The 25771-nt window shown below is 43.0% G+C and overlaps 7 protein-coding genes across 9 annotated transcripts; 3 read left to right on the forward strand and 4 right to left on the reverse strand.

Moving 5' to 3' along the window:
- Positions 1 to 556: 556 nt before the first annotated feature.
- RB195_002107 (uncharacterized protein) lies at positions 557 to 979 on the reverse strand (the record flags this gene model as incomplete). The annotated part of the gene is made up of 1 exon (XM_064199195.1): positions 557 to 979. One exon carries the CDS (start codon positions 977 to 979, stop codon positions 557 to 559), a length of 423 nt encoding a protein of 140 aa, XP_064055076.1.
- A 156-nt stretch (positions 980 to 1135) lies between these two features.
- Positions 1136 to 16442, forward strand: RB195_002108 (uncharacterized protein; the record flags this gene model as incomplete). 3 transcript variants are annotated; one of them, XM_064199198.1, is made up of 10 exons in its annotated part: positions 1136 to 1291; positions 3023 to 3155; positions 5504 to 5527; positions 5969 to 6070; positions 7263 to 7453; positions 7529 to 7683; positions 7743 to 7860; positions 8962 to 9143; positions 16048 to 16251; positions 16397 to 16442. In XM_064199198.1, 10 exons carry the CDS (start codon positions 1136 to 1138, stop codon positions 16440 to 16442), a joined length of 1311 nt encoding a protein of 436 aa, XP_064055077.1. The 3 variants fall into 3 exon arrangements, with proteins under 3 accessions (XP_064055077.1, XP_064055078.1, XP_064055079.1); XM_064199196.1 differs by lacking the exons at positions 1136 to 1291; positions 3023 to 3155; positions 5504 to 5527 and adding an exon at positions 5813 to 5906; XM_064199197.1 differs by lacking the exons at positions 1136 to 1291; positions 3023 to 3155; positions 5504 to 5527 and adding an exon at positions 5813 to 5906 and having other exon boundaries at positions 16402 to 16429.
- Positions 13116 to 13460, forward strand: RB195_002109 (uncharacterized protein; the record flags this gene model as incomplete). Its single annotated transcript, XM_064199199.1, has 1 exon — positions 13116 to 13460. One exon carries the CDS (start codon positions 13116 to 13118, stop codon positions 13458 to 13460), a length of 345 nt encoding a protein of 114 aa, XP_064055080.1.
- RB195_002110 (uncharacterized protein) lies at positions 14021 to 14584 on the forward strand (the record flags this gene model as incomplete). Its single annotated transcript, XM_064199200.1, has 1 exon — positions 14021 to 14584. The coding sequence occupies one exon, from the start codon at positions 14021 to 14023 to the stop codon at positions 14582 to 14584; it is 564 nt and encodes a 187-aa protein (XP_064055081.1).
- A 3296-nt stretch (positions 16443 to 19738) lies between the features above and the next one.
- Positions 19739 to 20122, reverse strand: RB195_002111 (uncharacterized protein; the record flags this gene model as incomplete). Its single annotated transcript, XM_064199201.1, has 1 exon — positions 19739 to 20122. One exon carries the CDS (start codon positions 20120 to 20122, stop codon positions 19739 to 19741), a length of 384 nt encoding a protein of 127 aa, XP_064055082.1.
- Positions 20123 to 20463: 341 nt separating this feature from the next.
- RB195_002112 (uncharacterized protein) lies at positions 20464 to 20895 on the reverse strand (the record flags this gene model as incomplete). The annotated part of the gene is made up of 1 exon (XM_064199202.1): positions 20464 to 20895. One exon carries the CDS (start codon positions 20893 to 20895, stop codon positions 20464 to 20466), a length of 432 nt encoding a protein of 143 aa, XP_064055083.1.
- Positions 20896 to 21510: 615 nt separating this feature from the next.
- RB195_002113 (uncharacterized protein) lies at positions 21511 to 24875 on the reverse strand (the record flags this gene model as incomplete). The annotated part of the gene is made up of 3 exons (XM_064199203.1): positions 21511 to 21602; positions 22629 to 22814; positions 24833 to 24875. 3 exons carry the CDS (start codon positions 24873 to 24875, stop codon positions 21511 to 21513), a joined length of 321 nt encoding a protein of 106 aa, XP_064055084.1.
- Positions 24876 to 25771: the final 896 nt, after the last annotated feature.

The raw sequence follows: 25771 nt of genomic DNA on the forward strand, positions 1-25771 counted from the left end.
CCATTCTGGACTGTTTTGATGTTATGATGCAACAGTCGTCAATATATCTGCAATACATTATTGGTCTACGCGAAAGCACTGGTTCTTCGATTCTGCTCACGAAGCAGATCGCCAGTACTGGTGCTAATCGTTGACCCATTCATTGCTAGCAATCTCAGTTGCGCGAAATAATTTCCTGACCACCTGAAGATATTACAATTCAGCCATTCCTTGATAAGTGTTATTATGCGAGATTTATTTAGTCCTTATGTTTCCAAGTTGTTACCATATAAATCTATCATCTCAGAGGGAGTTTGCAGCGCCTCACTGTTTTTTACATTCGTGTAGAGTGAGATTACATCAAAGGACTCTATCACGCAGTTGCCCTCAACTCTCGCATTGCGTAATCGCTCAAGGAAATGGTGCGTGTTCGACAAATGAGATGGTATTTTAGGCAAGATTTGACTCACGATTTTATTGAGGAACCACGAAATTCGATCCGTTGGTCCTCCCACACAACTTATTATTGGTCGGATTTTGAATGTTGCCGCTGATGTTGAGTGGTCGGTTTGTCAAGCTATAGGCGGCTTACAAATCGTTCATCTAGACCGGCAGATTTTCCCATAGACATCCATACATGATTCAAGCGTTTGCACTGCACAAGGAATTCTTTCTCTGTTACGCGGCGATAGATCGTTTCATCTTGCAAGTGAAGGTTTGTTATTTCCCGATCAAGAGCCTGTGACATGACTACGAATTCCCCACCCTTATCGCTTACTGAAAGGCGCATGTTCCCTCTTGTAGTCATTTCGCGGATTACTGTGAAACCCTGCCACTGCTCGCGCGTGAGATTGTTAAGGGTGAGTCGTCTATGATGGTTATAAGCGGACAACACCCCAGATAGTAGAATTCTAAATTTTGTATCTCTTTCGCGAGCTGGTTCGGGTTCCTTATAGAAGTTGCGCGGAAATGGTGTTGGGGGTAACGCTCTTCTGCTCATAGGTGCAGCGTGTTGACGGTTACTTTCATTCCTTGCTCTGATTCGAATCGTTCGAGACCAGCTTCGAAGTGGTAGGGTTTCACAGAAATCCGCAAAATGACTACAAGAGGGAACATGCGCCTTTCAGTAAGCGATAAGGGTGGGGAATTCGTAGTCATGTCACAGGCTCTTGATCAGGAAATAACAAACCTTCACTTGCAAGATGAAACGATCTATCGCCGCGTAACAGAGAAAGAATTCCTTGTGCAGTGCAAACGCTTGAATCATGTATGGATGTCTATGGGAAAATCTGCCGGTCTAGATGAACGATTTGTAAGCCGCCTATAGCTTGACAAACCGACCACTCAACATCAGCGGCAACATTCAAAATCCGACCAATAATAAGTTGTGTGGGAGGACCAACGGATCGAATTTCGTGGTTCCTCAATAAAATCGTGAGTCAAATCTTGCCTAAAATACCATCTCATTTGTCGAACACGCACCATTTCCTTGAGCGATTACGCAATGCGAGAGTTGAGGGCAACTGCGTGATAGAGTCCTTTGATGTAATCTCACTCTACACGAATGTAAAAAACAGTGAGGCGCTGCAAACTCCCTCTGAGATGATAGATTTATATGGTAACAACTTGGAAACATAAGGACTAAATAAATCTCGCATAATAACACTTATCAAGGAATGGCTGAATTGTAATATCTTCAGGTGGTCAGGAAATTATTTCGCGCAACTGAGATTGCTAGCAATGAATGGGTCAACGATTAGCACCAGTACTGGCGATCTGCTTCGTGAGCAGAATCGAAGAACCAGTGCTTTCGCGTAGACCAATAATGTATTGCAGATATATTGACGACTGTTGCATCATAACATCAAAACAGTCCAGAATGGACGAGTGTTTCCGAATACTCACTCAACCAACAATCGCAATATATAAGACTCACACGAGAAACCGCAAAAGAAGGATGGCTTCCTCACCTCTAACACCCAAGTAAGTACTTCCAACGGCATTATTAGAGTAAAGTGGTATCGCAAAGGAAGTTGCAAGAACATCATATTGCACGCCAAATCTGCACATCCGACTGCAGTAAAACGCGCAGTGATTCGTAATACGTTCAAAACCGCTGGTGAAGTATGCACTGGCAACCAAGAACGACACAAATCACGAGAACTAGCCCTGAAAATTGCATGTGCTAATGGCCATACAGTACGTCCGCATTACCGAAGAACCCGCACTGTAAATAGCAGTGTTCCGCGCGAAAACAGAATTTCTCTTTGTCTTCCTTTTATCCCTGACAGTGTCAGTGCCGCTGTTCAGCGCAGCATTGTCCAAGCACAATTACAAAATGACGTGATCTTGGTAAATATCCCAAATGCAAACATCAAAAGCCAGCCTGTTAGAAACAGACTATATGATAGATACTGCATCTGTGAAAGATGTGTTATTTGTCCTTACGGAAAAACAGGCGAGTGCGCAAAAATGGGGGTGACATATGAGATTGAGTGCTTGACATGGAATGCAACTCAGGCACGGACATGAGGCCCAAAACGGAAACGATTACGATGTGAAATGCGTTTTACTGGCTCATGAAACAGAAATGTCGGCAAGGAAGACGTTGGAGGCGTTTTGGATTCTTAAAAGAAACCCTTCAATGAATAATAGGAATAAATGCTTGTCGATAACGAATGAGTTCTTGCCACTTGTACTGCTCTGTGACCTATAACTGCCTGATATTCTGTGTGTAGATCAAATCATCTATATCGTCGCTGGTGATCCACACGCAGTAATACTCATTCGCTGGTACACTGAGTGACAAGTGCGTGCAACCAGCCGCGCCACATCCGGTGGAGCAAAACGTAAGACCATTTTCAATGTAGATGGGTTTCTGTTTTCACTACCCTGAACGATTATCGAAGCACTGACCCAGGGTAGTGTGGCACTTGACGGGATAAACGTAGCATTGCTCCAGTCATCCTCTATTTAGGCCTCTGAAGACGGCGAAAAAGCCGAAACGTCAGGCAAATAAAGGTTCCATCTAAAAACCTCGCAGGCACACTATAAGAAAACATTATTATTATTATTATTATTATTATTATTATTATTATTATTATTATTATTATTATTATTATTATTATTATTATTATTATTATTATTATTATTATTATTATTATTATTATTATTTAGTAATTATTTTATTATTATTATTTATTATTATTATTATTATTATTATTATTATTATTTATTATTTATTATTATTATTATTATATTATTATTATTATTGTTATTATTTATTATTATTATTATTATTATTATTATTATTATTATTATTATTATTATTATTATTATTATTATTATTATTATTATTATTTATTATTTATTATTTATTATTTATTATTTATTATTTATTATTTATTATTTATTATTATTATTTTTATTTTATTATTTATTATTTATTATTATTATTATTATTATTATTATTATTATTATTATTATTATTATTATTGTTATTGTTTATTATTTATTATTTATTATTATTATTATTTATTATTTATTGTTTATTATTATTTTATTTATTATTTATTATTATTATTATTATTATTATTATTATTATTATTATTATTATTATTATTATTATTATTATTATTATTATTATTATTATTATTATTATTCCAATATTTTCTCAGCCTCTATTTTCACCTCAAATATTCATCAAAACATTTGCTCTGAAACCCGTTCAATAACGGCGCTGTGGCTGTGAAAAACAATCCAGAAAAGTCCGGAGAAATCTTCTGCTGACAAGCTGACCATCTAGTCCCTAGAGGGCTTAAAATATGTTGGAATCCGTCACACATGGCTGACATGTAATCAGGACTAAATCCCCACTGATATCATATCCTCCAAGAATGTTTGCGAATGAATCAATTGGTCGGGAGGACGACCCTCAGCGCCCAAATTGATGTCTGTTTCTTCACATGCGATGCCTCGCATGTGAATTAATCCGAGAGGGCGTGGTTTTGATGACACATTCGAGTCGTGTTGATTTTTGTGGTTGCCGTTCTCGGCTGTGAATCTCATCGAGACTCTTGTCACTCGCTGTTTGTTCCTTTCAGTCACTCCTAAGCGACCACGATCTTCCAGGAATGCCCTCGTCGCTGAATACAAACTGTTAGCCGACGCCTTTGTGATGCTTTTATTGATCAAAGAGCATTCCTGATACTTTCAACGCATTTCAACACTCGTTGTTGGATTTCTCCTCATTCCTTGCCTTGGTCCATAATCACTTTTCAGGGCTTAACTTTTTGTCGTTTTTTTGAATTTACATATGTACACCTCCTGCAATATGTACTTCAACAACCATCTTCTCCCATTGTTATCTCTATTCATTGTTTTCTTTCTCGTTGTAATGGCTGACGTTTTCCTAACGATTGTTCAAACAATGTCCCCATTCTTTGTACCATAGCATTTTTGGATCTCCTAAAATCTTCATATCTGTTTTTTTTCGGTCTACTAGAAAGCGGCATACATTTTACGTACCTCTATTATCAGTGCAATAGGAAAACCGCAAGAGTTTTTTTTCCTCTGAAATCTGTTGGAACTTTGTGTGGTTGGAACTTTGTGTGGAGGGGAGTTTGCACAGCCAGCTATTTCATCCGATAACGTGATAATGCGACCCTCAACGAAAGCCATTCTTTTTTCTATTGTTGACTGAAGTTAGATATTACGCTCTTTCCTTAAAGGGGCATTTTACAGCAACGTTCATCTATAGGGAAGTGAAGCAGCAGCCAGCATACGTACGCGATTCCCCTTCAGTTTAAAGACAGCATTCCACGAAATTGACAATGTGTGGATCTGGCAAGAAAATATAGGTTTATGGATGTAGATTACGAGTGTTATCCTGTTCACGCCCATTTCCCCCTAATCGTGCCAAAACACTGCGTGTGAAACGTACTTCTTGTACGAATTTTCCTGCAATCTCAAGACAATCAATGTCGTGGTGTGCTGCCCTTCACTCTTAACGCAGACGCTGAGGAAATACCGCATTACTAAGTTAAATCAGCATATCCTGTAAAGGAGAGCTGCTATGTTTAGCTTGTAATTTGTATTTGCGAGGGTATAAGACTCCTCCGCCGAACTCATGCACTTCCTTTGCCTGACACATGCTTTGCTATCTAGACAGAGACGACAGGTCTTTATCGTAAGTAATGCTTGTGTTTGGCTCAATATTTATGTAAAGAGTAACCTATTGGACCTCTATGGTTTCATGTGGGTTCCATAAATAATGTTGTTTCAACGTTGAGACATCGTGCTTTACCTATTTATTTTTTCTATCGCACCGCAAGATTTCCCATTTATTGCAGATGAAAAAGGTGATTGTATATCCAACCAAAATTCACATTTTACCAAAAAGATGATTACTGCTAGAGACCAGTATGCCTTATACTAATTCCATACACGAATTTGTATATCCAGCGCATAATGACACGTCCAATATTTCCGATGCGTCACCTCAGGATCTAAAACGAGAGTGTAGAGCAATTGGGACGTCGAGCAGCAGGTAACCAGAACGGAGAAAACAGTTAAATAGTATGTAATTTGTAATACATTATTACTCGAGAATTGGTAAATTCCCTGTGTGCTAACTAATTCCCTGCGTTCCGGACGCCAATGGAGACTCACATGCCTTTCTTGGCGCTTCGCAGCAAATAGAATGTGCGTCGCCGATGCTTTCCGTATTTAGTATCCACATAAGTATTATGACAACTATGAGGTTTCATATGTATTGTTTCTCTGGTCATTGCGATATTGGATAATTTCGAAAAAGAAGTGAATCACGCGTAGGATGTTCCTAATGCTACAGTATATTATATTCTACTCTTGTTCCACACTAGCTTCACTCTTGTGCATGGTATACGAGATGCTGAGCAATCCAATTGGTCAAAATTTTTGTTTGCGGTACTGCTGGCGGAGTTGTGGGTCTAATTTCGATTCGTTTCAGATAAAACTATGGATACAAGCATGCCTTTTATTCCGGGTAATTTCTACGCTAAACCATTCCCAGTAATTGTGGTCGATAATCATACTGAATTCGGGGAGAAAAGTAAGTTCTACACATTTCCACCTCCTACACTTAAAATTTGCCGTTTTGTTCGCCTGATACAATACAGGCATCACTAGAGACACAAAAATTATTCGTGAAAAAATCGGCCCTATCGATCTTCGTCAAATACTAACTCGTTCCACTGCTTAAAGGCATCACCCCACGAATCTGAGTTGGTACGGATTTCAGGTGGAGTTTTCGTAAACGGGATCGTAGACTACGGAGAGGAGGGTGATCCCGTCCATTTCTTGCTAATTGGCGTAAAAAACGACACCAGCGCCCAGTGACACCGTAACGAAGGACGTTGGAGTAGAAATTTCTAAAAGAGCGCCTAACTGTGTTGATATATGCTTAAAGACAGCGCACTAAGAAACTGACGACGTTGGGGTCCCTGTGGGCAGGTACAAGTACGGGCGCGGCCCACTCACTTCCGCTTAACTGCCTTAAAAGCATCACCCCACGAATCTGAGATGGTGCAGATTTCAGGTGCAGTATTCGTATACAGGATGGGAGACTATGGAGAGGGGTGTGATTCCGTCCATTTCTTCCTAATTGCCGTAAAAAACGGCTCAGAAGATGCTGCGCCGCACAGGGCTGGCGCGCTCCAGTCGAACTCCCTGTAGAAAATAGTGCGCCAAAACGCCTGAAAGCGTACCTTTCGGGCCATTTTTTACGGCAATTAGGAAGAAATGGACGGAATCACCCCCCTCTCCATAGTCTCCCATCCCGTATACGAATACTCCACCTGAAATCCGTACCACCTCAGATTCGTGGAGTGATGCCCTTAAAAACGGCGTCTGTCCCTACGGGTACGTTGGTGCGCGCCCTTGCACATGCTCTGGCTCTCTCAGCAGCCTATGCATTGGTTTTTCCATTTTGAATAGGCCGCTGAAGAGGCGTCATCGATCTTCGACCGCTCGCTCGTAAACACGGTGAGTGTACAGGGCGCCGCGCTATAAGGTGCCTCGTAGGAAAATTCGTACAGGCAAGCCTTTTCACACTGTTGTTTGCACTACGTGACCAGGCGAGCTCGTCCGTTTTGAACTGCGGCATCCGAATTTGTCATTGCACGGCGTTCAGTCGACAGTCACCAATACACGTTGCGCGTTTGCGCTTCGCTAGTGTGTGGAGCTCTGCTGACAGCCTGGCTTTATGATTTGTCGACGGTATTCCGTTAATTGGGTACATTTAGACGATGCAGAGTGGCACGTACCAGATTACCGGTTAATATTTTCTATGAATAACGTGGTTCCATTGATTTGCTATGCACTAATTTGGTACTGTGTGAACCTATTGGTGAATGCGTACTGTTGGACCACATGGAAAGAAGGATTCCGAAGACGTCGACTCATTAATTTGACCACGTCACTTATTCATTCAACGGCAAGTCTGTTTACTTTTACTGCTTTACGGTACAAACAGCAGTTCACTATCACTAAAATTTATCATTTTTTTAAGATTTCGGGTGGATTTCTACTTGTTTATTTCCTTCGAAATGCTCGTTTAATGTTTGCATCACCGATGCACTACTATAGCTACCTAGAGCTACAAGTTGTTCTGTTCTCTATAGGATATTTTGTCTACGATTCAGTCGACATGGCTATAAATGACACGTACGTGATAATGTTACGATTTGTCGTCATCGCAAGTTCCTTTACAATTTTCACTTCAGAATAAATGTAAACAGCGTTGTGCTACTATTCCATCATCTTTCTTCGGTGTTTTTTCTATCTGTTTGCGTGAATACACATAAATTCCTGCTTTACTCTTACTGGGCCCTTTTGATGGAGGTTTGTCGACTTCCTATTTTCTGTAATAATAACATCCATATGCGTTTTGTCTGTTTCCATCTCAGAATTGGCAGCTATGTGCCTCGGTGTGAGATGAGGGGTCAGAGTTGCGGTTTTCCTTAAAACTGAAGTTAAATAAATACTGCACTAATGAAAGATGTTACGAGGAAAAAAAAAACAAAAGCGAAAAGCTTTCTTGTTGCTATTTCGCGATACTCAATTTTGGTCATCATCCTTGATACCCTCCTTGAGGCACACTGCGCCAAGAACTGTTTATGGAGTTGTGGCAATAATGTAGACGACGAGGCATTTGCTATGAAAAATGGAAAATGTGTAAAACACCTGAATCTTGGTGCAATGGCGCGGTACTCGAATTGGCGCCTTGCAAAGATACGTGAGGCGCCCTCAGATAGCTTTGCAGGGCACTGGAGCTCGCGGTGAGGTCCTAGTTAGCTCCAGCTCAGGTCGTCTTAACTTGGCTATGACCGCAGATATAGGCGGTTCAAAACGACATGGACCAAAACCCGTTGCATAAACGCGCTCCAAGTGACGCGGTTGCTATCGAGGTGGGACCATTGCGAACTGCAGCGATGAGATCCCAACCGCTACGCTCAACCGCATTGCTTTGAGCGCAGCCGCTTACGCAACTGCACCGTGCTTCATGTCGTTTTGGCCATACTATATAGTAGGGTCAAAACGACAGGAAGCATTTAGGCGATTGCGTACGCGGTTTCCCTCAAGGCGCGCCGGTGGAGCGTGGTGAAACCTTGGCACCACCCATCGCTGCAGTTTGCAATCTTCCCTTCCCGCTTCCACGGCTGCCTCCGTCGCGCTGTTTCGAGTGCGTACGCAAATGCGCCGCGACTACCCTAGTGAATCTTGTCGTTTTGACACGACTATACCTATGTTTGCCTAGATGACCGATGTGTTTTCGATGGAAGTAGGATAGAAGTAGAAGCAAATGTATGTAGCGTGTATCATGCAGATAAAATATTTGGACCTCTGCGAATGCATCACGGTGACTAGAACAAGCAGAAGTAACAATAACTTTGGCTAGAGCAGAAAAGAGAGATAACACTAGTGAATAAATAACTACTTCAGGTTTCCTCCATCTTCCTCCACTGTCGTTCATTGCTGAATCAAAGCAAGCTATCCACGTCATCGATGATTGGTCTGTACAAAGCGATCTCCTACCTCAATATCGCTGCCTTTTTGCCTTTTCGATTTTTTATTCAACTGTTTCTCATTTTGTGGGCATTCACGAATATCTACAACATGCACTGGTGAGTTTCTCTTTTAGATTTGCAGGTTGTTAGCTAGTGACATTGAGGTAGTGATGAAACAGTGATAACGTTGGGAAATTTAAAGGAGTCGTGCTACTAAATTGACGACATACAGAACCTCCAGGAAAAGATAGGGTCAGAGGTGCAGATTACGGGTATAGGCGTGCTTACGCTTAATTCATCCTGATCGTGCTGAAAAGTAGCGTGGGAAACTACATTCTCGTACTAGTCTACGAGGCCGCCTATAACGCTCCACTTCGCACACGCATCGCGTCAGCGAGTGGGCGGAGAGTGATAAACGGGGTTTTCCTGGCGGCCTGTTGAGAAACAACTGGTGGATAGGCTGCTGAGGGAACCAGCGCGTACACAAAGCTAGTGTGTTATTATGTGCCTCGTAGAAAAATTGTACGGGAAGGCCGTTCTTCAGGACGATTAGGGGAATTGAGCGCGAACACGTTCATACTTTTTAATCTACATCTATCTTTTTATGGGAGAGATATTAACATCGGCAATTTCAAGGTATGGTGCCATTGAAGTATTAAATCTTTACTCTGTGTTAGTAAGCTATTGGAGAAAAAATGTAGTTGGGGGTGGGAGGGGCGGGGGAGGGGCGGTGCTCTCAGTGCCGCCCTTATTACCCGACGCTCTAACTTACTCTTTTCTCTTTGTAACTTTAGTTTACATGCCATAGATCCTCTAAGACTAATACTTAGGCCCTAGACCCCTCATTGATTCGATCATTTACTTCGAGAAATAAGGGCGCCACTGAGTGCCTCCCCCCACCCCAGCTACATTTCATCCAGCCATCGGTCAATAATGATACTTTCGGGGAGGTCTGAACAGCGATAATCTTATTGGACTTTTTTTTTCGAAGAATTATTTGTTATATTTCGTACTAAACGTGAAAGTGGATACATATTTGGTTACTAGAGTGTCATTTGGAATTGGATCCTGGGAATTCATATGAATGCAAAATCATTTGCTTTGAAGAAATACGGTCGCTTTTGATTTGAGATTAAATTTCCACAGTGTTAGACACAACGGATGAAATTTCTGTCACTTCTATACTTCGGTTGGTCTGATTCGTAGCTCAACATGTGTAAAATTGCTGAGTTGCTGATGTCACAACCCTACGCAGCCACGACATAAATAGATCGGCTGGAAGCGGTTATGAATTTCAGTCAAATTCTTATGATTCTCCATTCCTAGCTCCTTTTTTTATCCAGACAGAAAGATAACAACTTTTAGGGAGCTACTGAAAAGTGTTAGACTATATATAAAATGCATCTATCATTGAGGATAATTTACAGCGCAGTGTCAAAACCGCAAGATTTTGGCGATGAATCTCATTGTCTATATTAGACCTTCTGTATTAGACTTACCGTTTAAATCTGCGAAACCATTCCAATCACGTTTAGTCTTGAAAAGCAGCTAAAACAGTTCTACATTTTACGTAGCGATATGTAGCATCATAATTTTCACTGATCTGCACTTGGGGTGCGCATCAGGAGGTAAATAGAGCGGCTGTCAGAAGATATCCTTGGGGACGCGTGGGTCGATGATTGCGGTGCGGGCGGCAACGACAATAAACTTTTTCGTGCGCATGCAGGATGCCTCGCCCATCTACTTTCTTCAGTTGAGCCTAGGCAGATTGACTAAAGGTCTAAGAACTCCGGAATGCGATGATGAACGTTGCAATCAGTGTAGATGGTGGACATGAGCATGGAGTGGTGTAAAACTCAAGAGATAGCTTACTTCTTGTCGGATTCAAAACTTGAGAAGCTTAGAGCTTGGTTTTATTTGTTCTTGAAATCCTATTCGTGATTGCTTAATTTTTCTAGCCAGTCTGAACGTCCGGCTGAAGCAGGAATTCAGACTTTCTGTGGTGTTCGCTCCGCTCCTTCGATACTAATGTGATATAGACACAACTTGGAATCATTACTCAAACTATAGGTTTCCCTCTTGTTTTCCCCACCACTAATCGCAGAATGATGTTTCACATAAAATGAAGCGAAAGACATCATCGTACTGATAAAGATAGCGTTCCACATCAGATCATGTAAATAGTTGGCTACTATTTAAGCAGCAGTTAGCTTTCGTGTTTCCACTTTCTGAAGAACGGAGGAGTCGTAGAGGTGGAAAGGAACGCGGAAAGTGGATGCGACTCTGAAACGTTTCCAACGTCCCATATACCTTTTGCGACATGCACACGAAGTTACTGCGCGATACTTCTACACCACCACAGATGAATTCGACGCCGGTGGACCCGTCGCACTCCATTTTAGGGATATCTGGCGTTGGTGCACCACCCCGACGGCGGTGGACCGGTCGCACCCCCTTCTATAGGTAGCTGGCGCCAGCGCACCAATCCGACGCTGCGGGACCCTTCACATCCCCTACTATAGGTAACTGGCGCCGGCGCACCAATCCGACGCCGGTGGACACGTCGCAATCTCTTCTATAGGTAACTGGCGCCGGCGCACCAATCCGAAGCCGCTGGACCCGTCGCACCCCGCATTATAGCTATCTGGCGCCGGTGCGTCAGTGTGACGCCGTCGTACCCCCATTTTCGAATTTCGTGACACACACACCTAAACACACACGCGTGACAGAATAAGCCCGTTATTATATAGTAGATCATGATAGTATGCATTATTCTCGCACCCTTCTAAACATGGTTTCTTTCAGTTTATTTGTTTTTTATTTGCTTTAGTTTGTGCTAGATTGTTTATTGGTGTTCGACTGATTGTTGATGCTATCAGCCGTCCTCCACGGATCTCCCTCATTACAGGGAACACAGCCGGTTAGTCGCGAGGCTTCGTGACGCGTCCCCAGGTGGCGGATAGGGAGGCGGTTTGGAGTCACCTCCAACAAATAAGCTTCATCTGTCCGGTCTGGGAGAGCGCAACGTTCTCCCAAAACTCATGGGACTAGAGGCTTGCAACCTGCCCTTGGGTTCTAAATTTTTATGCAAAACACGGTAATGGAAAAGAATTTCCTGATTCCGGAGGAAAACCTGGTACGGTAGCGCTAGGAAAGACGAGGTTGCAAGGAGTCATGTAGGCTACCGAAAAGGACTAGGATGACGATCTGTACTTATAATGCCTGAACGCTTGCATCGGATACGGCCATTGACGATCTCATGATGCAAGCCAGAAAGTTTAAGTACGACGTCATCGGACTAACCGAGACAAGGCGATGCCACCCACAGAACGCCGTGTATGACACTAGAGAAGAACTGTTAGAACCTACAAGGTCATAATTGGCAATTTCAACGCCATAGTTAGCCCAAGAAGAACGTCTGAAGAACTTCACATCCCACGGCCTACAATGGAATGACCAGGGGGAGAGGCTCTCCGAGTTCATCATGACGACTAAGACCATCCATGGGAGCTCGCGATTCCAGAAGCCCTCCTCTCTACGCTGGGCGTGGGAGTCACCCGGTGGAGGGTACCGTAATGAAATAGACCACATCATCGTCAATAAAAGGTTCTGCCTGACGGACGTCGCTGTTGTGCCAAATTTCTATACGGGATCGGACCACTCCTTCTTCGAGTAAGATTTTCTACGGAGAGGAGAAAAAGCCGCGAAGTTCACTAAGCGAACTCCCAGAACTATCATAGACTGAGAGTTCTTCGCTTCGCTCGTCGGCTTTTGGGAAGATACCGTCATGGACAACATCGACGACGAGTATGAACGGCTTGTAGAACATCTTCACGACTGTACGAGGAAAGCGAAGAGTTTCAAAACCACGAAGAGACGCCTGTCTCTTGAAACTCTTGAGCTGATACGCCAGCGTGGAGCTGCATGAGCTACAGACAACCAAAAACTCACGTCCGAGCTCCCTAGGCTTTACAGATAGGCGATAAAAGAAAACCTCAAGGAGAGAAGAGCAGAAGCGCAGGCTGAAGCTGCAGAAGCGGGACAGACATTCGTTATGCTCGTCGGGACTTCGCCAATCGTAAAACAACAATGACTGTTCTCCGGACCTCAGATGGAACAACTACAGCATCGGGAAGGGGGATGGAAAAAGTCATTCACGACTTCTACTCTGATCTCTTCGACAGCCACGTCCCCTTGCCTCCTCACCATCTGAGGAAAGATGGATATGTCATTCCAAAGGTGCTCCCTTCCGAAGTCCGACATGCTATCATGTCGGTAAGAAATCATACGGCACCCGGTCCTGACAGAATAAGACCGGAACACCTGAAGAACCTACCGCCAGTCCTCATCAACACGCTGACGAAGCTCTTCTCTCGTTATCTGTCGGAATGCAAGATTCCTAAGCAATGGAAAACCAGCAAAACCGCCCTGTGAGACCTACAAGACATCGGCAACTATCGTCCAATCTTAGTGTCTGTCATCTACAAACTCTTCACAAGAGTTATCTAAACAGGATAGAAAGAACATTAGATCAAGGACAGCCATACAAGCAAGCAGGGTTCCGAAATGGTTCAGTACGATTGACCACATACACACGGTTTCAAAACTCAGGTATCGCGAGAGTATAAGATGCCGCTATATCTCACTTTCATCGATTTAAGGAAAGGCTTTGATACAGTTGAGACCGAGGCGGCCATGGAGATCTTGGACAACTAAGGCGTCTCTACTCTATACGTAAAGATACTTACTTCGTGAGTTGTATAACAACTTCACTACCAAAGTTTCCCCATTCTACAATGATGTCATAATCGACGTAAAGAGAGAGATTCGTCAGGGTGACACAATTTCACCCTAAATATTCAGTGCCACTCTCGATAACGATATGTGAGGATTGAAATGGGATGACATGGGAGTGAAAGTTGACGGCCAGCATTTATACCATCTTCGTTTCGCTGATGACATCGTTCTTATAACGACACGCATCAATCAGGCGGATGCTAGCCGAATTTGATGAAGCGTGTAAAAAGATCTGTCTTTGGCTGAACCTAGACAAGACGATGTCTATGAAGAACGGATGGGTTTCTGATGCCTCATTCACGCTCAACGGAACGAACATATCCGAATGCTCCAGCTATGTATATCTAGGTCGGGAAATCAACACGATGAACAACCTGACCTCTGAGCTGGGCAGAAGGAAACGAACGACTTGGGCAGCATTCAAGAGCATCAAGGATTTAGTGAAGAGGACCAAGAACATCCGGCTCTATGCTCACCAATTCAACACCACCGTGCTTCCTGCTTTTACTTACGCTTCAGAAAAGTGGTCGTTTCGCAAGAAGAAGGAAAATACGATCAGCGTCATAGAACGCCGAATCGAAAGGGTGGTGGTAGGAGTAACCCGCTTTACGCAAGTGAAAGAAGGGATTCGAAGTTCACTCCTACATCACCGATCGAAGATCAGAGACGCTGCTGCATATGCCAAGAGAAGCAAAATTAGGTGGACCGGACACGTGATGCGTTTCAACGACAACCGTTGGACCAGAGCTGTAAGCGAATAGATACCACGCGACATCAAACGCACGGCAGAAAGACCGCCGACCCGATGGTCAGACCTCTTCACGAAGTCCTCCAAAGAAAAGTACGACGTTCTTCGAGTTCCTCGCGAGAAGAGATGCCACTGAGCCATACTTGGGCGGGATCGGGAAAAAATGGAAGTATTACTAGTGCCCGCTCGAGCAAATCGATGAACAACGGGAGCACAGGTGATACAGGTGATCAGTCATCCTGGGAAGTGCGAAAACTGTCTTGCAAGTGCACAATATCCCTGCAGGCATATCTCGCGGATAAGACCGCGCATAAATGCCAGTCAACGATTGTTTTCAGCCATGTCGATTTCTTAATCACGGAAAAATGTAAAAAAAAAATTTATATAGTGGTACATACAATCTATACATACATTGGTTTTAGTTGGCTTTAGTTTTTACTTGGCTATGTATACATACATAAATATATATGTATAGATCGCCAATTAAAAAGGGTACAAATCGAAGACAAATTTTTACTCGTACAAAAAGATAGGAATCGTAACTATTAGAATATATTATAAATATAGCTGTTATGTAGTCTTCTCCTTAACGAAGTAATGATATTTACTCGTCGAATTCATATAGAGCGAGCTTTGAGATATGTCATTCAGTTTGATCTCAAAATGCGCCTGCGGCATATACTTACCTTTGCTAACTTTATTTGCCTTCTCGAACCATGAAAGCCGTTGAGTGAGTACCTCACATTATGTAGCTTTATAGTGGGTGTGACTTTAAACAAGATCAACGGAGGTCACAGCTAGCATTGCATTTCGTTGCCTTCCTAATAAATAAGTCGGTTTTACTTCTGCATTCTGTTATTCCATCGTGCTCTGCCATTCTTGAAAGTAATGTATTTTCCGCCATTTTTATCGAGCAATCTTCATTTACAAACGGTGGAGGGGAGCCTAAGGATGAACAGTGCGCCTAGTCAGGCATAGCAGCGATTGCTGCTGCAGGCACACACTTCGGCTGCACCCAACCTGCTTGGGTACCTCCTGAGTGCCTTACAGGCAGCATACCACGAATCTGAGGTGGTGCGGATTTCAGGTGGAGTATTCGTATACGACATAGTAGATTATGGAGAGGGGGGTGATTCCGTCCATTTCTTCCTATTTGCCGTAAAAAAACGGCCCGGAAGATGCGCGTGTGCATAAGGCTGGCGCGCTCCAATCGAACTCCTTGTGGGAAATAGTGCGCCGGAACGCTCGAAGCCGTATCTTCCGGGCCGTTTTCTACGGCAACTAAGAAGAAATGGACGGAGTCACCTTTCTCTCAATAATCTACGATCCCGTATACGAATACTCCCCCGGAATTCCGTACTACCTGTTTCGTGGAATGATGCCTAAAATCTCAAAGCGTGAGCCTAGCCGTTGTTTGTTTTGTTTGCATTTTTGTTCTTGTTGCATAGATGGGGCATGAAAATACATACCGTTTAGGTACTACTTCGCAATGTGGATGTTAGGATCTTCATGTTTCATTGTAATCAACGGTGGGCTCTTCCTGAGGATACTTCACAGCGATGGGTTTCTTTGTTCAAAGCTTTCCAAGGAACAGTTGGGAGGATTAGCTGAAGATTCGGAATACAAAATAGTTGAAAGAGATGAATTACTTGAAAAAGTCTCTCCACCAACTATTGCAACGTAAAATGATCTGTAGTTCGCTTCCTATGTTTTCATGATTTTTATAATACATTACGTTTTTAATATAATATACACTTCACCTTTCAGTTCCAAATTTAGTATTGTATATTTAATGCTTATTTTCATTAACACACGTTTCCTGCAGTTTAGATTTGAGCTACACTTCTTTTGGAGCTGAAGGGTTTTGGTAGCGATTAGGAGGAAAGGAGGTGGACGTTGTTCGTCTGACTTCTCCGTTGCATAACCTAATTCTTCGTTAATACACATGGTGGGTGGCTCTTGTATTTCTTGGCATAACCGTTACGGGTCCCGCAGCATTCCTCTATGTCTGCTGCACACTTTATGTACTTGCGACCCTTTTACAGTCGAACGTGCGTCGTGGCTGTCCAGAAAACATAGGTGCCAGCGCCTACAACCTTGTTGTACCTTGCCTTCACCAATATTGCATTTTGCTAGGCATTCTTTTGTACGGACCACGTGGTCCTATCTAACTGACAGAGACTTGTTGGTTTTTTTTTGTTCTTTTGTATATTTGATTATTTTGGTGTAGAGGTATAGTCGGGTCAAAACGACATGAACCACGAGCGCAGTTCCGGTGCATTTGCGTACGCGTTCGAAACGACGCGGTGGAAGCAGCAGTTGGAACCGAGTTAGAACCGTCGCACACTGCAGCGATGGGTGGTGCCAGCTAGGGCCTCACCACGTTCCCAGCCGCTACGCTCCACCGAAACGCCTCGCGAAAAGCTGCGTATGCAATTGCGTACGTGCTTCATTTCGTTTTGACCCTACTATAGTAAGAGATTAGTCTGCACCTGCACAGTCGATGGTTCGAAATCGTTTTATGCGAACCAAGAGTTTCCTCCCTCTAAAGATAAATTGGTACCAGACTTATCTGGGAGAAAAAATCGATTAGATACATCGGCTAGCTTCCGTAAGTCATTGTATGTGTGGGTACGCATGCGTTCATAAACCTCAATGCTGGGTTGAAGTCGAACGTAATCCCAAAGGGATTGATTGGCACCAGACACCTTCTTCCTTTATTTGATTTCTTTAGCCAATCCCAGAAATCTAAACAGGTTCCATACTGTTTTAATTTCGAGAATACTGCTGAGTTAGGAAATGGTGCAACTTCTTCTACACTTGCCATATTGTTCCAAGTATTTGTCTACTGTTCATTTAACTTCTCTCATGTTTTCTTGAAGTTCCCTTAAGCACTTCTTAACGTTGTTGTCGATCATAGTTGATGTTGTAATTAGCGGATGTCATTCACGTAAGCGTTCTCATATGTTAGACTTGCTGTTTTTCACATATCGTTAGCTTGAAGACCACGATTTCGTTTTTGTTTTGTGAAAATTCGTCGATGATGTATTGTAATGCAATGGAGATCGCATTACCGTTCGCCCACACCTCATATTGCTGTCATGGGTGATTTTATAATCCATTTGTTAAAGTTGATCCTCAACAGATGATAAAGATGAAGATTTCATCGACCTTGAGTTGTTTTTTAGTAAATTCCATAAGATTCCATTACATAGTTCTGAATGTATTGTTTTCCGCTAATGGAAATAAATTTACAGTGAGAGCAGGACAGCAACTGTAGCAAGATACGCGTCTCCACCTTCTTTCTTTGTTTTCCATCTTTAGAAAAAACGTATTTGTTAATGGGTGAGAGCCCCTCGCTTTGCATGTAAGCTTTTATTTTCTTACGTTACAATCCAAGATCCAAACAAAACTGTAGCTATAGACGTTTATGACCAGTGATGTGCATTAATGCAGAATTTCCGCATATTTTTGCATAGTCAGTTTGTGATTGTGCACGCGAATCGAAAATCACAGATTTTAAACCGACATTGACAAAAATATCCTGTTAGCATCCGCAGAAATAGCTCTCAGATAGAGTGAATGCCTTATTCCTAATGAAATGGAAAACCATACATTACTTATGTATCTCCTCTTCCATTTACTTGACACTTCTGAGAGAATGAGCGAAGAATGCAGGAAAAAACATATGCCATGAGTTCATCACGGGAAAAAAAAAACCAACAGGGAATCATCGGGTAAACTGGGTTTCCTGGCGATTTTAATTGAGTCGTAACCAAACTGTCGTCACGCTTTACACGCATAACGTTGGGGTTTACTGGTCTACATCAAGAACTTGAATGCTATCAAGCACGCCTTCCATGATCGTTTTAGCAGCAGGTTATGAATTGTTACTTACTTACTTAGACTTGCTTGATATGCGGACCCCAGCATCTTTTCCAATCGTTTAGTTCCCTTGTCATTGTCATCCAGGACGTTTTCAAGTTTCGTGGGCGACGTTGACGAGGTCCTTTAGCAGTATCCAGCTGAGCTCTCAGCAATTCCGTTTATCGTCTCTCAGGATGCACTCTAGCGTTATTTTACTGTCTATCGTCGATTTTTCTCCTAATGTGACTGGCCCATCTATGCTTTGCTTCCGATACATATTCCGCTAGGTGGCTAACACGGGGACATCGCTATTAAGTCGGGGCTGCGAAGACCGGCTAGGTGTTGTGGCGTTAAACTTCAGAAGACATCTCTCGTGGGCTCTGTGGGTAGTGATTAGCTTCTTAGACGTGGCAGCGGTGTCGTTCCATGTTCCTGGAAGAACTGTCAAGTCGAACAGATGGGCACGGAAGCACGTACGCAATTGCGTACGCGGCTTCATATCGTCCTCCTCCCTCGCAGTAGACGCTCTTCATGAACTGTATCTTTTCTCGGTTTATTCGCTGTACCATTCTCTTCACTGGTTCGTTCAACTCCTTGAGTATCTGCTTCATTGGCACTTCTCGAAAAGAGAACAATGTCGTGCGCAAATTGAAGGTTCGAGAGGAGTCTCCCGTCAACACATATATCCTTTTCTTCCCAAGCAAGTGATTTCATTATTCATTGTAATGCATCCGTGAACAGCATCGACGATATAGTACCTTTTATCATGCCACCTTTCCATTAGGTATAGTGAGGGGTGTTCCGTAGTGGTGCATCGATCGTAGCAATTGGCTGATATCCTCAAATACAACGCTTCCACACCTTGATCTACCAGCACTGACATCATTGCATTCGTTTCTACGTTGTCGAAGGCTTTCTCGAAGTCCACGAAGGTTAGGACAAGGGGCGGGAGATATTCCCAGCAAAACCCTATGACCATCGACGCGCACCGGATGAGGTCTTCCACTGCTCTGGGATCCTTTCTTCGTGATGACAGGACGTCATGAGCGCCGTTAGAATTGAAGCGACCAGCTTCAATTCTAACGGCGCTCATGACGACGGCGAAGAAAGTCTACTGGCGTAAAATCAGGTCCGAGGGCTGTGCCATGTTTTGTTCTCTTGATAGCGGCTCGTACTTTCAGAGGCACAATCCGTATTGGAACTTCTCCAGTGGAAATGATCGAGATTAACAACGGAGTTGGCGAACAGAGGAGGTTCGAATAAAACCTCTCCGTGATCATTTCCATCTCAGGACGAGGCTTCATCGTTCACCTTTTCCCCAACAATTCCTTGGTGGTCTTTGAAATTCAAGTTCCAATACAGGGAATTCGATCCAAGTTTGTCGTGCGCAGCTTCGAGGCGCGTTCGGCACAAGATCGTAGTACTCTAGGCTAGTAAGTATTAGTTCACGCTTGGGTCCTTCTCGATGAGCCAGCCACCTCGAGTATGCAGTCGTCACATATAAGTTCTTTCCTCTATCGTTGTCGATAGCAGAGGTTCTTTTCCATCGTATGGCTAAGCCGTATTGTCGCACGAAGGAGACGATGATCAGAGCCACCACAAAAATACTACCGAGACGTGGAGTAGACACACTTCCGGTTGGTGAGTATGCGGTTGATCTCGCACTCTGTTGGGCGATTCCCATGCCCACTAATGATGATCTTTCTTCACGAAGAGAGAATTTCCATGAAAGAGGCGAGCGGCGGGCAATAGGCCGGCGAGACGATTGCAGTTTTCATTTCTAGTCCAAACCTCCCTATATTCCTTTTCTGTTACCCTTCCTAATTTCGCGTTGATGTCCCTGTCAACGAATTTGCAGAAGGATATCTCGTTGCAGATCATTTGTCGAGCTCCTCATAAAACGCGTTTTATTGTGATTAATCAGCTGCTGATGTTGGTGAATTTTAGTTGATGATGCTTCTGGGTGTTTGGCGCAGAGGGCGGAGGCAAGGAATGGCCATACGAGGTGACAGGATCTCGTGAGAATCAAGAAGATGGACGACATGCGCGCACAACAAAACAGCCTCCATTTTGCGACGGGACCCTTTCTTTGCGAACAACGAGTGTACTGTCATTCATCTGTCGTACGTCTCTCCTTCTACTCTTGGTCTCCTGCACCTGAATCACTTGAAATTTTATACGTTCTGCAGGTCCAAGAAGGGCATGTAGGTCAGTGCTTGTGGATACTGTTCTCGCATTATCAGTACAAAGTCTGAGACAGTCTCCATGGCGAGTAGTGCACGTGTCTCCTTGGTCCAGAATCGAAGACGTCCTGAGCAACCTGAGATTTGATTGCTTCTCATCAGTCTCCATGCCGTCCATCGTCTGAATTGGCAGGGCCCAGTGTGCAGGGTACTGAGGCGGTGTACATGCTGGAGTGGTAAGAAGACTTTTCCTCAAACTAAGCAGCCCTGCCATGGCGAGCTTAGCTTTCACTACTGGTCGTCGCCCAACCTATATGATCAAGGAGGCGCCTTGCTACATTTTGCTATGACAGTGGTGAATCTTAGCAGTGGTGGTGGTGAATCTTAAATCTCAGTAACGGTGGTGAATCTTACTCTAAGCTGGCCTTCTCTTTCCGGGAAATCCGAATGTCGGATATGTCGACTTCCTTCTCAACTTAGAGCCTGCCAGAGGACGTAGCTCCGCTGTGCATCACAGTTCGATGCCTAGAGTCACCTTCACGCTAATATCAAGCGGTGTACCGTTGTGGAGGTTATGAATTGTTACGAATGAAAAGAATTTATGTTGCAGCACAATCAGCATACTTCTCCACTTATGATTCCTGTTAACCTATGCATAAGATTGAAAGACTATCAAATTAAATAAGGAAGGATTCTTTAGATAAAAAAACCTTCTAGTTATTCCAGATACCTTAAACGACAACTACTATCTTCATAAAGAAGATTAGTTGAAAAAGAACAGACGATGGCGACGTTCTCGGAAATGATTTACTGTAAATCCATTCTTCAATTTGAGAATTTCTGAAAGACAGCGAGGTATTCTTTTATTCATTGAAAATTCTGTCACTTTTCAAATTCTGCTGAATGTGCGATTCTCGTTCGTCCTCCGATACTGTAGCCGCTTATCCCCGTATACGTTGACAATTGAAACAGCAAATGAAGCTGAAAATGAAAGTTATAGTATGTTCATAGACGATTCCGTGGTTATAGCTTTATTTGTTTCTAAGCATTTCTGAAATGGAAATTTTGTATTCAGTGACACACAGTACCGGGTGAGGCGTCGAGTCCTCGGTGAGCACGGTGCTCTCTCAAAAGTGAGTGGCGAACTTCTCTCAGCTCTCTTCTTTTGCTTTTTATTGGGCTTATCTTTCTTTTTTCATACGGTATGTGAATAGGATTACATAGTCTTAGCAAAGTCTTTCTATACGGTGTTCAGGAAATTGGTACAAATCTAAAAATCCCGCTATTTTCTCTGACGATGGTTGGCAGTCTGGTTTTTCTATTCTCATTATTTCTCATCTTTGCCACTTATCGCCTGATATAGTCGGGACAAACCGACTTGAAGCTTGATGCTGCTGCGGAGAGGGTTGCCGCAACTGCACCGTCTGTGAGCGCGTTAGGTCGAGATCCAGTGAAAGTATAAGTCAATATTACGCTGCCTTGGGTTGCCATATCCCCGATGTCATATTGCATAGCCAAAAGGCATACCCTAGTTGAAACTTCTGTATTTTTTTTTTCAAATTTATGCGTTCTATAACATTATTAATTCCATACCAGCTTCTTGAACACCGTTAGCATTAGTTTGAGGAGATCTAATTTACATTAACCTAGCCGTTTGTTTTGCTTCAATGTGCCTCTATGAACAGTTTGTAGGACTCTAATTTTTGTTCCATTTTTTTGTGAAATTGTGCCTTCCTTAGTACAAAGGAATACTTTTTTGCTAGTTTATTAGTATACCAGTCTGAGCGTCCGGCTAAACCTGGACTTCAGACTTTCTGTGGTGTTCGCTCCGCTCGCTATCACTGATTAATGAAAATAAATTAATAATAGTGACATTTTCTGTAAAATTAGAATTATGGCTTTCTGACAATATTTTCTTCTTTTTTTAAAGGAAATTTAGAGTAAAGATTCATAGTTTTCTTTGTAAACGCGTCAGTTCTACATTTGGAGAAAACTCAAACACTTCACCTTTAAGCACTCCTTCGATACCAATGTAATATAGACACGACTTGGAATCATTACTCAAGGTATAGGTTTTCAATCTTGTATTCTCACCACTAATCATTGAATGATGTTTCACATAAAATGAAGTGAATGGCATTGTTGTACTGATAAAGACACCGTTCCACATCAGATCATGTAAACAGTTGGCTACTATATAAGCAGCAGTTAGCATTTGTTACGCTTTCTGAAGAAAGGAAGAGTCGTAGAGGTGAAAAGCAACGCGGAAAGTGGATACGACTACAAAACGTTTGCATCGTCCCATTTACCTTTTGCGACATGCACACGAAGTTACTATGCGATTTTTCTACACCACGGCACAGGATTTCGACTCCGGTGGACCCGTCGCACCCCACATTATAGCTATCTGGCGCCGGCGTCCCAATCCGACGACGGTGGACTCGTCGCACCCCATTTTAAGGATATCTGGCGTCGGGACACCAATCAGACGCCACTGGACCCGCCGCGCCCCATATTATAGCTATCAGGAGCCGGCGCCCCAATCCGACGCTGGGTGGACCCGCCCACCCCCTTTTTCGAATATCGTGACACATAGACAAACAAACACATACACACACACACGGACTAAGCTCGTTATTATATATCGTGATTCTGATGTCAGCCCATTTCAAAGACTCTAGCTTGTAGGACTTGAACTTCTGATCAAGTGCAATTGCACACAATTGTACAATTGCAAACAATCCGTGCAATTGTGCTTATTTAGTGTTCTTCTGAGACGGATTTTGGGGCTTCAAAGCGGCTATGGCTACAAAAAAAAAACCCCTGATCAAACAGCCGCACAAACAAATAGACCAGAAATTCAAGTCCTTCAAACTAAAATCCGAGAGGCGCCCTAATTGCAAAACAATCAATAAAACTGATGAAAAACAACTTTGGTAGGACTAACCTCATTCATGTTCTATAATACGAAGAAAAAGATTTAAAGAAACTTTTGAAAATTAGAAGAGAAGAGCTCTGCAGAGCTTACTGAGGTCTGCGGAAAGGGATCAGTGCGCGCCTTCGCCGAGGACGCGATGTATTTTCCTGATACAGCTCTTTTTAGACCAACCGTGCACCTCTTGCACTTGCAGAAGGGATTGCTTAGAAACGAAGAAGAGACGAGTATTTGAGGACAATCCTCAAAGAAATGACGCTCTTTCTTAAGATATTTGAAAATGAATTATCAATTAGTTTGCACTAATCTAGAACAGCTATCGTCGGGTCAAAACTACATGAAGCTCAGACCAGTTGCGTAAAAGGCTGCTCTCGATGCGGCACAATGGAGTTAGCGGTTGGGACCATTACGAGCTGTAGCTATAAGTGCTACTACTAAAGGGGAACCACAGGAAATGAGAAAACGAATGATGGCGGATGACTCCAAGTGCATGAACTTTGAGCAGTAATTACCTTAGGGCGCTATGTGAGTAGTAAAAGGTTGAGGAAGAACTATGGTAACGCACATTTATTTAAAATGAGCATCGTTTGCTCGTGCGATGTTGCTAATTTCAAGAGGAGCTGTCACTACAGTTTCATGTCTGTTTTCTATTGTTAATCATCCTGCTTTTCCTTTAGATATAATCAAAATTCATTAAATTCGACTTAATGTGATCGTGTCAAGTTACGATAAAAGTGAATTAACTCAAGTGGACAAAAAGCAAGTCCTGTAAACGCCATTCATTTTTGGCAAAGAGTAAAACTTAAAGCTTTCAAAATAAGAAGAAAGTCCGAAATCCTGGAGAAAACGTTGATAAGTGTCTTTCTCACAGATGTGATTCGAAGGAGGATTGCTGATATTTCCGCGGAATCATGAGACCGTCGTCATGAGACGGCCAGTGTGAGAACCACTGTAAGTAATGACGAGAAGCGCCTCAAACAAGAAAGATGGAGTAGACGGCAAGAGGCAGGTCGGAAAGGAAGAGCACAGCTAAGTCATGAGGAGATGAAATTGTCCTTGGAAAATCGGGAAACCTTATCGAGATGTTTGGTTGTCTAAGTTACTTCTAACGGTGTAACAGACTGCTCTCTAAGAAAGTCAGTGGGACAGGTAACAAGTTGAAAATGAAGTAAAAGGTTGGAGAGGGGCGGCGAATCCATGTCCGTTCATACGAGACTTTGGTGGTGGTGTAATTTGGAGCAAAATTAGCTAGATTTCTGAACAGAATTAAGCTTACCTGTCAGCAATACTATCAACATGAAAATACACAGCCACTTCATAGTCGATGTGTTGAAATCGATGTCGACTGTGGTGGTGGGTCACACGACACGAAAGACGAACCGGAATTGGACTCGTCTCGATGTCGCATCATCTCTCAAGGTCTCGGCGGAACTCGGCGTCTGTTTTCGAGCGAATTTCGACGCCGAATAGCATTTTTGATAGGTCTAGAAGAATTGCGTATGCGGTTTCCGCTCCAAAGTAATTCTTCCGATTTATGTTTCATACGCGGTTTCTTTGTCAACATAAATGAAAAAGGCATTCCTTGTCTACGATACACGTAGTTGCATAGTTTACTTATACATACAGATCGTATATCTGTTTGAAGGCAGTTTACAACGAAATCAAAGATATTGGGATCGCTAAGCAAATAGGTATGGGTAAGGACCTCACCGTCTATCAATTCTCCCTAAATAATCCAAAAAACACACACAACTGCAACTTATTACGGGCGCAAGTGGAGCCAAGGGAGACGCTGCGCGTTACTAGTTGTTAGTTGCTTGAGTAAGGCAGCTTTAACTGCTTATTTGAGTTATATTCATTGGATCACCTTGGCCGACGACAGAGTTGCCCGCATTTTTTTTTCGTAAGTGGAAGCCGGACTCAAATACGGTTATTATGGACGCCTTTTCTGTCTTACTGACATCGTCAGTTCCGTGATGCGCTGCCTGATTAGACGGTAGTACATGTAGTGGTTTCTATCTGCCCTAACAATGAGAGCAAATAGGAGAGAGGCTGTGACTACCCAAGGGAAGTGCGTGAACAGCTGCGCTACGGTTGCCCGAGCAAGCATAAACAACGGGTAAGTGAGCGTTAAAAATATAGGACTTATACAGGCTGTTTCGTACCACAAAAGGTTTCATTGGTGAGAAAAACATCTTATGTAATATCTTCAGCA

The sequence above is a fragment of the Necator americanus genome, chromosome IV (assembly GCF_031761385.1).
Source record: "Necator americanus strain Aroian chromosome IV, whole genome shotgun sequence".
NCBI lineage: Eukaryota > Metazoa > Nematoda > Chromadorea > Rhabditida > Ancylostomatidae > Necator > Necator americanus.